The 13,053-nt window shown below is 40.4% G+C and overlaps 1 protein-coding gene across 13 annotated transcripts in view; it reads left to right on the forward strand.

Annotated features, from left to right (window-relative positions):
* Positions 1 to 13,053, forward strand: part of ep400 (E1A binding protein p400) — a 217,800-nt gene that overhangs the window by 39,680 nt on the left and 165,067 nt on the right. For 10 of the 13 annotated variants that reach the window (XM_059994609.1, XM_059994601.1, XM_059994605.1 and 7 more), the window contains one exon: positions 5,704 to 5,826. The exons of the other annotated variants lie outside the window; for them this stretch is intronic. In XM_059994609.1, coding sequence (XP_059850592.1) covers positions 5,704 to 5,826 — 123 coding nt within the window. The remainder of the gene's footprint in view (positions 1 to 5,703; positions 5,827 to 13,053) is intronic. 13 annotated transcript variants of the gene reach the window in all.

A 13,053-nucleotide genomic window follows, 5' to 3' on the forward strand; every position in this document is an offset into this window, starting at 1 on the left:
GGCTGAGCATACAGCCTTGGGGAGCACCATTGCTCAGTGTAATGGGTGAGAGATGTTGTTGCCCATGTGACTGACTGTGGCTTTACTGTTAAGAAGCCCAGTATCGAATTGCGGAGGGAGGTTTTGAGACCTCGAGAGGACAGTTTCCCCACCAGTTCCTGGCGCATGATAATGTCGAATGCTGAACTGAAGTCTATAAAACAGCAGTCTGGTACATGAGACCCCATTTTCCAGATGGGACAGGACAGAGTGGAGGGCAGAGGCTATTATATTATCAGTGGGTTGATTTAAGCAATAAGTGGTCCAGTGTAGCCGGGGGAAAAGCTTTAATGTGCTGCATGACCAGTCTCTCGCAGCATTTCATAACGGTTGACACCAGACAATAGTCATTTATGCAGGTCACTGTCGCCGCCTTTGGCACTGGAATAATGGTTGCCGCCCTGAAAACCAAGGGAACAATGGATTATTCCAGAGAGATGTTGAATACAGTTGTGCTAGAAAGTTTGTTAACCCTTTAGAATTTTCTCTATTACTGCACAAATATGATCAGATTTTCACGGAAGTCCTAAAACTAGATGAAGAGAACCCAATTGAACAAGTAACACAAAACATTATACTTTTTTAATTTATCTATTGAGAAAAATGATCCAATGTTACATGTATTTGCTGGAAAAGTATGTGAGCCTTTGCTTTCAGTAACTGGTGTGAGCCCCTTGAATGCAATAACTTCAAACATATGGAAGGGTCTTGGCCCGAAATGTCGACAGTGCTTCTCCTTATAGAAGCTGCCTGGCCTGCTGTGTTCCACCAACATTTTGTGTGTGTTACTTCAAACATATGTTTCAGGTAACATTGTTACCTGACTTGGAATATTACACAACTTGCTCTTGGACTGATTTTTGTTGGTTGATCTCTCCTGGGGAGAGTAACAATGGTGTTGAATTTCCTCTGTTTGTACACCATCTGCCTGATGTATAATGTTTTTTGTGTTGTTTATTTAATTGGGTTTTCTATCTAGTTTTAGGACTTGTGTGAAGATCTGATCACATTTTAGGTCATATTTATTGCAGAAATAGAGAAAACTCCAAAGGGTTCACAAACTTTCTAGCACCACTGTATATCCATCAGCTGGGCTGCGCCGTCTTTCAGAACTTGACCTGGTTCATTATCGGGCCCCGCTTACCTCTTCTCACCTGCCTATCACCTTCTCCTGGGTCCTCTCCTCCTTCAGATTTTCCTATGGTCTATTCTCCTTTCCTATCAGATTCCTTCCTTTCCAGCCTTTGACGTTTTCCACCCTCCTGGCTTTACCTATCACCTTCTAGCCATCCTCCTTCCCTCCCTCCCCCTTTTTCTTTTGGTGTCTTCCCCATCCTTTCCTGCCCTGATGAAGAGTCTCTGCTCGTTCACTCTTTTCCATTGGTACTGCCTGGCCTGCTGCGTTCCCCCAGCGTTTTGTGTGTGTTGCTTTGTATGCCCCTTCCCATTTGCACATGGGCTTTTAGTTTCTTCTCACAGCCCAATGACATACCAAGGACAGTTAGTAGGTCAGTTGGTCACTATAAGTTGTCCCATGATTCGGCTAGGATTAAATCAGTGGGTTGTTAGGCGTCGCAGCTCATTGGGCCAGAAGGGTCTGTTCCATGCTGTATCTCTAAATAAAATAAAGTTGTGACTTGTATTTTTGAATCTGTGGAGGTGGACATTATCTTTTTGAAGGTTGCCTTAACAAAGTGTACTACAAAGTTCTGAGGTTCTGTTTGTTTCTGGGTTTGAAATTTAAGTTAGTGAGTAAATACATATGTCAACTGTGTGTACTTGGAGACAGCTTTAATATATCAATTCAATCACTTCAAGAATATTCTGTGTAATATGTGTCAATTTACCATCAGTAATATGTAACTAAAGGAGGCAACTTTTGTGAATAAAATACAAATAATTATTAATGTAAAGTGTAACTGTGAAAGCCATTCTTCCATCTTCTGTATTTCTAGTGTGACAGGTCTTCGTCTGGTGGTTAAAGGGAAACTGACTAAAATAAAGTTTAGTTATTAGTTAATGACTTGAAGTGATTTGGCAAATGTTAAGACTAAATAGTGGATTCCGGTAACTGTGGCACATCAGGACCAGTACATTCTGGCCCAATTAACTGACTGTCCCAACTAGCCAAAGTTGCATGGAAATAGTTAAAAAGTTATATAAAAAAAAAGACAGGCTCCTGCTTAACTAAGTAACAAATTTGAATTGCATTGCCTTTATTACTTACATCCTTCATATACACGAGGAGTTTATATTACATCTGTCTAAATGTGCAACATAATTTATAATAAATATTATGTACAACAGGATAGTCAATGTAACATAGAAATACAGTTGCATCAACATGAATTAAGCAGTCTGATGGCCTGGAGCCATCAGAAACTGTCCCGGAGCCTGTTGGTCCTGACTTTTATGCTGCTGTCCTATTTCCCGGATGGTAGCAGCTGGAACAGTTTGTGGTTGGGGTGACACAAGTCCCCAATGATCCTTCAGGCCTTTTTTATACACTTGTCTTTGAAAATGTCCTGAATAGTGGGAAGTTCACATCTACAGATGCACTGGGCTATCTGCACCACTCTCTGCGGTTGAGGGAAGTACAGTTCCCATACCAGGCAGTGATGTAGCCGGTCAGGATGCGCTCAATTGTGCCTATGTAGAAAATTCTTAGGATTTGGGGGACCTTATCAAACTTCTTCAACGATCATAATGTAAATTATGTATTTACATTAAATACAGAATAAATTAGAACACTATCAATACTACTCCATTCTACAAAATTGTGTATTAGTTCCTAATGGTTATCAGTGGAGGAATTCATCCAATATATGCTGCTGTGTTCTTTTGATTGACTGTAAATGAACAAAATCATTGCAGACACTAAGTGCAGATTGCCTTCATACAATGTTATCAATGATGGCATCCTTCAAATCTTCATTTTCATTGTAACATTCAAGATGATTGTCAATACCTTCAAACTTTGCGTAGTTTCTAACTTGTTGAAGTAGTGAAATCATTTAATTTTCTCACTCGGCTGTTTCTGGCATCTCCAAGCTAAAACCATTCCGAATTGCCTTACTGCTTATTTCTCATCAACTATTAGTGACAAAAATCATTGCTTTTCAAACCCAAGCACAAGCAATTGATTCTATTTCAAATCCATTTGCTCTAAGTGTAGTGTCTTATTGTCCATGCAAGCGAAGGCAACTAACTCTAGTTAGAAACTGTTCGACAGCAGTATCCTGCCCCAATTAAACAAAGCAAATCCGGCCTGTTTTCTCAACTTTTTTTCTTTAAGGGTTGTCCCAAATAAGCAGCTCTCATGATTAACCGATGGTCCAATTGACTGGAGTCCACTGTATACAGACAAAATTTCTATAATTTTAGTGCTGCGAATGTAACCCTTTATCTGAACATATGATTTAAAGCTAAACTATTTTATATATTTTTAATCTGCTTTGTAATTTTTCTATTTTCTGTTTGTGCAATTAGTTTTTTTGTGTGTAGGGTGCTTGGGGTTTGATGTTCTTGTTGGCATTTGCATGATTTGTTTTTTTGTGCATGGATCTGTTTGATGTTCTTGTTGCCATTTACAAGATTTGTTTTTTTTTGTGTATGGGGGAGGGTTGATGTTTTTCTTTGAATGGGCTTGCACGGTTTTTTTTGTTTTGTGGCTGTCTAGAGAAGATGAGTCTCAGAGTTGTATACTGCATACATACTTTGATAATAAATGTACCTTGAACCTTGAATATTATTTAGAATCATTCTGCAAAATGGACCTGTTGAGATCTAATCCAAATCTAGTCTCACTGTCTCCGGTTTGTTGAGCCCCTGTGCTACAGGGCTGTACTGTACTACAGTAACATAGTGGTTACGATGCTGATACAACTTGGGGCATTGGAGTTCAGAGTTCAGTTCCTGTGTCCTCTAAGATTAAAGTTTGTCCGTTCCTCCTGTGTGCATATGCATTTCCTCCGGCTGTTCCAGTTTCCTCCCACAATCTAAATAGGACAGAACTTTATTGTTACTGCTCAAGACAACGAGATTGCAGTGCCATTCTAGTCTGCAAAACAGATATTTACATTACAATGTGGGCGGTACAGCTTAATCTTAAAAAATTCTCATATTTCCATACAATAAGTGACTTTGATGGTCCATTGCAGTCAATGGCTGTTAGCAAGTGGGGTGTAGCATTATTCAGCTGCACAGTAGCCCCCGGGAAGAATCTGTTTTTAGAAGTACCGGTTAGTAGGTAAATTAGTTATTGTAAGTTGTCCCATGATTAGGCGAGTGTTAAATTGGTAAGTTGCTTTGCGGTGCCGCACGTTTGTCTAGAAGGCCCTATTCTGCGCTTTATCTCTGGCCAGCTTTTATCGATGGAGAGCATACTGACGTGTGGAATGAGTGTGGTACTCTAGCTGCAGCAAGGCAGATCATAAAGCACTCCAACAGATGATTTGGATAGCTGAGCACATCATTGGGATCTGAAGACCCATCCCATCCCAGACCCTGTCAGTTCAGTCTGTTATGCACGGACTGGAGTAGCACCCAATCTTGTCTTGAGCAATGACGATTAAGTTCTGTTCTACTCAGTTCTCGGAGTTCACCTCTCAGTGTACTTTGTTTCAATGAAAAGATTAAAGAACTTTTCTAAAGTTTTGCATTGTTTATACTGGGCAGCCCAAGTGTCGCCCAGCTTCCAGCACTAACATAGAGTGCCCACTAGGGGCGGCACGGTAGCGTAGTGGTTAGTACAACACTTCATAGTACCAGCGGTCCCGGAATCGCTTCCCGTCACTGCTTGTAGTTCTCCCCATAGCTGCCTGGATTTCCTCCCACAGTCCAAAGGTGTACCAGTTGGTAGGTTTGGCCTGTGATTAGGATAGGATTAAATTGAGGGATTGTTGGGTGACATGGCTCGAAGGGCCAGAAGGGCATAATCCATGCTGTATGTTAATAAATAAAACATAAAATAAATCTGTTCATTGTCAAAGTGTGCATAAAGTTCTTTTATTCCACCTTAATAAATAAGCTAACTAAAATAAATGAGGTAAATTGCTGCCTTTATTTCAACGTGATACATATTGGCTTTGTGTATTTAAATATATTGAAAGGGACTAGTATGCAGGTAGTGGTGATTGGAATCTGTAAATATCATATTCTCATGTGCATCACGTTATTTGTTTCTTATACAGTGCTCTCTCGATAAACTAATGAATGCTCCTGATATATTTTTTTTTGATTTTAAGTTTGGAAAAATCCCAAAGAGCTTCCTCAGATCTTCATGCTGTGAAAAGTGTGACTATGTCACTAGCCGGAGTGCCATTCAGTGAGTGCATTCTGCAGATAATGTGATGTAATAAAGGAATGACCCATTACACCAAAATGCTGATACTTTCAATATATTGCAACCCTTGTTGGAAGGCACCGATAATTTGGCCGTTGAAAGCACCGTGAACGTGAGATGTTGTGGCTGTACAGTACTTCGTCCTCAGATCATTTGCATATCCTTCAGTTTGTGATTTTTGAAACAGTTAAGGAATTTGGCCGAGAATTGGAAGTCTCATGCATGAACAAGTCCGCAAATGACGTTGAAGGGGAAGTGCTTCAGTGAGTTTTTTTTTACTGCATAATATTGCGAACTCTGTGTTTTGCTTTTGACTTCAGATCAGAATAAAAGGCCACGGATAGAAGGTGGTCGCCATGGAATGGTTTTCCAGCACACAACTGTGACTACTTTAGGATCTCCAGCTATAGTTCCCTTACAGCAACTCATGCCAACGGTGCAGGGTAAGAGATACCGAACCCATCTTCCACATACATTTGTCTTGTCTCATTTGCAACGACTTTTCTTCCATATTGTCTCATGTGTAATCCACCACCAAACTCAATATCGATGCTGAGAGTGAGATTAATTTGTAGTCAGTCTTGATGAATGTGAGAGTGCTAGTTTTTTTTTAAAGTGCATGCATTTCAGTGATGTTTTCAGCAGGCTAATAGTTTTAAAGGGGGACAATATGCAAGAAGTCATAAAATCCTCTCCATCCTTTTTTCTCTCCAGAACCCGTTAACTGGTGTGTTCTAAAGAGGGCTGAACTATATTGAAAGTATCAGTGAACTATAAATCCAAGATATCTTTTCAAGCATTGTATTGATGCATGGGAATTAATTGCTATTGAACCACATTTGACAGAAATATACTTCTCATTGTGTGGTTATTAAGTTCAAAGTAAATGTATTAGCAAAGCATGTAGATGTCACTATATACAGCCATGAGATTCATTTTCTTATGGGTATACTCAATAAATCAATAAAATAATAGCCATAACAGAATCAATGAGACCGGACCAACTTGGGCATTCAACCAGTGTACAAAGGACTTAAGGCTCAAAGTACATCTATGTCACTATATACAAACCTGAGATTCATTTTCCTGTAGGCATACTCAGCAAATCTATAGAATAACAATAACCATAACAGAATCAATGAAGACCATTCAACTAGAGTGCAGAAGATGACAAACTGTGCAAATACAAAAAAATTAATAGTAACTAAACAAGCAATAATTATTGAGAACATGAAATAAAGAGTCTTTGAACATGAGTGTGTGAACATTGAATATGGGAACATTTCAATGATGGGGCAAGTTAAGCTGAGTGAGGTTATCTCCTTTGGTTCAAGAGCCTGATGGTTGAGAGGTAATAACTGTTCCTGAAACTGGTGGTGTTAGTCTTGAGGCTCCTGTACTTCCCTTCTGATGGCAGCAATGACAAGGGAGCATGTCCTGGGGTGGTGGGTTCTCTGATGATGGATGCTGCTTTCCTTCAATAGTGGTTCATGTAGATGTGCTCATTGGTTGGGAGGGCTTTACCCATGATGGACTGGACCGTATCCACTACTTTCTGTAGGATTTTCCCTTCGAGGGCATTGGTGTTCTCATACCAGGCCATGATGCAATCAGTCAGTATACTTCCCACCACACATCGATAGAAGTTTGTCAAAGTTTTTGATAAGCATTTTATTATTTTTAAACAATGTACACAAAATGCTGGAGGAACTCAGCAGGCATCTATGGAAAAAAGTGTAGTTAACGTTTCGGGCCAAGATCTGGCAGTACAATTAGCATAGCTAAAATAAACAGCAGTGAATTATGTAAGCCCTCTTAGAAGCCTGCTACAGTCACTTTTAAGTCCTACGATACCTTTACCGTGAGAAAAATCCGGAATGCTATCGTAGTTAAAAAAGATGAGCCTCACACGACATGGTCTGGTCATTTATGGCAGTTAACAAATGCATTCCTTTGAAATTTGATACATGCTGCATTAAAAATAACAAACGAGAAAATCTGTAGATACTGAAAATCCAAGCAACACACACAAAATACTGGAGGAACTCAGCAGCACAGGCAGCTACTATGGATAACAGTATAGTTGATGTTTCAGGCCCAGATCTGCCAGCATTTGATTTAACTTGTGAGGTCATAAAATTTGTTTATTTATTTGGAGATACAGCACAGAACAGGACCCTTTCAGTTATTGCAGCAATCCCCGATTTAACCTTAGATTAATCACAGGATAATTTACAATGACCGATTAACCTACTAACTTGTACGTCCTTAGACTGCGGGAGGAAACCAGAGCACCTAGAAGAAACACATACGGGCATGGGGAGGATGTTCATATTCCTTAGAGAGGACGTTGGAGTTGAACTTTGAACTCTGATGCCCCGAGCTGTAATAATGCCACACTGACTGCTACAGAAACAAGTTGTGTATGGCTAAGAATTCTAAGCTTAATTGGCTTGATTGAGTTGTAAAGTAAATAGATTCTTTTTTTGGGATGTTCTCTCTTACCCTTCCTCCAGTCACTGAAGCCTATGTGGTATTAATTAATAGAGTAACTCACATCAATAATCACTCAAACATAACATTTAGGTGTTCTGATTGTGTTAATTATTTATGTTAATTGAGTAGTCAAAAGTCTCTGCATTACCTATCTTTTCTCATGCCTTTTCTGACTTTGTTAAATTCATTGGGTGCCAGTGAGTAGAATATGGTGTCATCAGTGGATGGGCTAGAGGGAAGGATGTTGTGCGTTTCAGAGACACGATTCAGGTCAGTGGTTCAGTGATGAGGGTGTGCTATACTGTTAAAGGGTGCTGTCTGTAGGATATATTAAAGCCTGTCTACCCTTGAGTACATGTAAAACACCTTCTGGCAGCAGTTGAACCAAAACCCAGCCCATGCAAAAGCTGCTGAACCAAACAAATTTGGTATTTTTACAGTAAAAGAAGGGAGTGCTTCACTTTGCGCTGACTAATGGTTAGCTTTATTTGTCACACATACATTGAAACGTACAGTGAAGTACGTTGTCTGTGTCAATAACCAACATACTCCAAGAATATGCTCAGGGCAGCTCATAAATGTCACCATGCTTCCCGCACCAACATAGCATGCCCACAACTTGCCCTAACCTTGGGGTTCGCAACCTTTTTTTTAAACCATGGACCAATGCCATTTAGCAAGGGCTCCATGTACCCCAGGTTGGGAACTTCTGTCCTAATCATACATCTTTGGAATGTGGGAGGAAACTGGAACCCCATCCAGTCATGGGGAGAATGTGCAAACTCCTGACAGACAGCCGCAGGAAGTGAGCCCCAAACTGTGATTGTTGCCTCTGTAGAGTGTTAGACTAACTCTTAACTGTGCCCTTTTATGAAGTTATTTTTTGGAGAGGGGAGACTTTGGGTGGGGGGTGGGGAAGGTTAGTGTTGTAACTTTCATCTGAATAACAAATTTCACTCCTTGTATCTGTTGTGGCCCAAGAATGATGATTGACTTAATGGATATTCAACTAAATTCTGTTTCTCCTATTCTTTCAGCATTTGGACAGACTTAGCAGTCTGTTAATTGTTTTTACGTGAATGGTTTTGACTCTTATTTTGATCCATTAAACAGCATTAATACTGGTCAGTTTCCATGGTGAGGATCAGGTAAAAAGGAAGTGTATGGAACTGCATTTGGGTGGTTCACACCAGGAAACGGATCTTCCTGACAGGACCACTTAGCCTGATGCACTTTCCAACAAGTCACTGCACACTGATTCAACTAGGGTGTCGGCTTTAAGAGGTTGCACTCCTTGCCTGCCAGTGTCAGCACACAATGTAATTGCCACAGAGAAGTCAAGAGGCTGCAGGTGACAAAGATGTGAATCATGAAAGAGCGTAACATCATGAACAAAATGGACTGTTTGTCCCACTCTCATCAGGGAGGAGGTTATGTAGCATCCACGCCAGGACCACCAGACTCAAAAACAGTTACTTTCCCTAAGCAGTAAGGCTGATCAACACCAACTCCACCACGACTTTATTATTTCCCATCAATCCATATGTATAAGTTATTGTGTGTGTGTGTTTGTATTACACACAATTAAAGGAGCCCAGTAGGAAATGGTTCCACTGTGTCATCTGTGGTATGAAGATTCCTTATTCATTTGAACAATGCACAAATAAATTTCATGCCATCACAGGATTATATCACAGGGTGTAACGGGAGCAGTGGTTAGCGCGATGCTATTAAAGCTTGGGGTGATGGAGTTCAGTTCTGACGTTAACTGTAAGTTTTGTTTGTTCATCTCCCTGAACACGTGGGTTTCCTCATGGTGCTTTAGGTGACTTTTTAAACCCTGTTATTTTGGAAACATTTTATGTTTGATTACTTAAGAGATGCGAGTTATTCTGTTAATCAATAACACATAGGCTTCAGTAACTGGAGGAAGGGTAAGAGAGAATGTAAAGAAAAATCTATTTACTTTACAACTCAGTCAAGCCAATTAAGCTTAGAATTTTAGCCATACATAACATGTTTCTGTAGCAGTCAGCGCAGCATTATTACAGCTCGGGGCATCCAAGTTCAAAGTTCAATTCTAACGTCCTCTTTAAGGAGCTTTTATGTTCTCCCTGTGACTGCATGGGTTTCCTCTGGGTGCTGCAGTTTCCTCCCACAGTCCATAGATGTACCGGTCAGTAGGTTAATTGGTCATTGTAAATTATCCTGAGATTAGTCTAGGGTTAAATCGGGGGTTGCTGGAAGGTCCTGTTCTGTGCTGTATCTCCAAATAAATAAATAAATTTTATGACTTCACAAGTTACCTCAAATGAATGATTTTATTATTTATTAGATTAAGCCTTTATTCATTGATGTATTATGATCAGTGCAGTGTTTCTACAAAAAGGAATCTGAATCATTCTTTGGGAGAACCATTATTGGAGTGTAGAGAGCCTCATTGGGATGGGAGCTGAGTTTCTTGTGAAGGAAGTCACAAAAAAAACCATGCAGTCAGTGAATTCTCTCTCACGCCTGGGAGATAAGGGTGTTCTGGTGGAATTTTTACATACTGGCACTCCATGTCTTCCAGGGCCTCTTGCTTCTGCTACTCTTAAATTACACATCAACTCCAGTATCCCTTCCAGATCTGCAGATTAATTTTCCTCTGCCCCCAGTTGCTGTTTAGAGACCATAAGACCGTAAATATAGGTGCAGAATTAGGCTGTTCGTCCATCAAGTCTGTAGACTCACCACACTGGCTGATTTATTTTCTCTCTCAACCCTATTCTCCTGCCTTCTCCCCATAACCTTTGATGCCCTGACTAATCAAGAACCTATCAACCTCTGCTTTGAATATACCCAATGACTTGGCTTCCACAACTGCCTGTGGCAATGAAATAAACAGATACACCACTCTCTGGCTAAAGAGGTTACTCCTTATCTCTGTTATAAAAGAATGCCCCTCTTTTCTGAGGCTGTGTCTTCTGATTTTAGACTCCCCCACTATAAGAAACATCTTCTCTATGTAAGCCTTTCAGTGAGATCCCCCATCATTCTTTTAAACTCCAGCGAGTGCAGGCCCAGAGTTATCAAATGTTCCTCGCATGGTAACCCTTTTTAACCCTTTCATTCCTGGAATGACTTTCACGAACCTCCTTTTTTTCTTTTTATAGTACCTTCAAATCTTATTATTATTATTCAAAAATAACACAGATACATCGAAGTAACAACACTTACAATGCCTCAAAAAAAGAAATTATCTTAAAGATTGAAAATTTTGTGAATTAAAAAAACTCTAATAAGCAAGAAGAGTGAGGGGAAAAAAAGAAACCCATTGGGGGTATAACCCTGGAGCCATGTGTCATACAGAAAGCTTCTAAAAATAAACGTCAAACCGCCAAAAAGAAAGAGAGATGTATCAAAAAAGAATATACATTTAGATCGGGGAGGAAATCTATCAGTTAACTGAAATGATAGTAACAAGCAAATGAGCCCCATCTCTTTTCAAAATGAAATAAAGGTTCAAAGGTTCGACTTCTAATTTTCACCAAGCTAATAAGAGCATCACTTGAGAGAACCATTGTGACAAAGTAGGAGCTGATATATCCTTCCATTTCAACAAGATGGCCCTCCTAGCTATCAATAACATGCAACACACACAAAAAATGCTGGTGGAACGCAGTAGGCCAGGCAGCATCTATAGGGAGAAGCGTTGTCGACATTTCAGGCCGAGACCTTTTATCAGGACTAACTGACAGAAAAGATAGTAAGAGATTTGAAAGTAGGAGGGGGAGGGGAAAATACGAAATGATAGAAGACCGGAGGGGGTGGGGTGAAGCTGAGAGCTGGAAAGGTGATTGGCAAAAGGGATACAGAGCTAGAGAAGGGAAAGGAACATGGGACAGGAGGCCTCGTGAGAAAGAAAGGGGGAGGGTAGCACCAGAGGGAGATGGAGAACAGGCAGAGCTCCTGGTATGGCCTTTTATATATTGGTGAGACGCAATGTAGACTGGGAGACTGTTTCGCTGAACACCTACACTCTGTCCGCCAGAGAAAGCAGGATCTCCCAGTGGCCACACAGTTTAATTCCACGACCATTCCCATTCTGATATGTCTATCTATGGCCTCCTCTACTGTCAAGATGAAGCCACACTTAGGTTGGAGGAACAACACCTCATATACCGGCTGGATAGCCTCCAACCTGATGGTATGAACATTGACTTCTCTAACTTCCATTAATGCCCCTCCTCCCCTTCTTACCCCATTCCTGATATACTTAGCTTCTTTCCCCCCTCCTTTTTTTCTCTCTTTCTGCTCATCACTCTACTTGTTCTCCACCTCCCTTTGGTGTTCCCCTCCCCCTTTCTTTCTCCCTAGTCCTCCTGTCCCATGATCCTTTCCCTTCTCTAGCTCTGTATCCCTTTTGCCAATCACCTTTCCGGTTCTCAGCTTCACCCCACCCTCTCCGGTCTTCTATCGTTTTGCATTTTCCCCTCCCCCTCCTACTTTCAAATCTCTTACTATCTTTCCTGTCAGTTAGTCCTGACGAAGGGTCTCAGCCCGAAATGTCAACAGTGCTTCTCTTTATAGATGCTGCCTGGCCTGCTGCATTCCACCAGCATTTTTTGTGTGTGTTGCTTGAATTTCCAGCATCTGCAGATTTCCTCATGAAACACAATAACATGTTGGTCAAACACAGAAATACCATGGATATTTTGAAGAATTATTCCAAAAAGCACAGTCAGTTTATTAGGTTGTAAGTTGATTCTGAGTGCTTTGGAAATTGTCGAAAAGACTGACTTCCAAAACTGTTTTAATATAGAACAGGACCAGAACATATGTGTCAGTGTAGCTATCTCAGTTTTACATCTATCATAATACTTGTCAACATTGGGAAATAGTTTAGAAAGTCTCTCCTTCGTCACATGGTAACGATGTACAATTTTAAATTGAATCAACGAATGACTAGCACAGATCGAAGAAGAGTTAACCAGCTTCAGAATCCATGTCCAATCCTCCCATATAAAAGTCAACTTGAGTTCCTTCTCCCAATCCTGTTTAATTTTAAGTAAAGGATGCTTATCCCATTGTAATAATAAATTATGAATTCTTCCAATAGAACCTTTCATCGAAGGGTTCATATTCATAATAGTATCTAACAAGTCAGCCTCCAATATATAAGGAAAATTACT

Source organism: Hypanus sabinus, chromosome 18, assembly GCF_030144855.1.
Source record: "Hypanus sabinus isolate sHypSab1 chromosome 18, sHypSab1.hap1, whole genome shotgun sequence".
In the NCBI taxonomy this organism is placed as follows: Eukaryota; Metazoa; Chordata; class Chondrichthyes; order Myliobatiformes; family Dasyatidae; genus Hypanus; species Hypanus sabinus.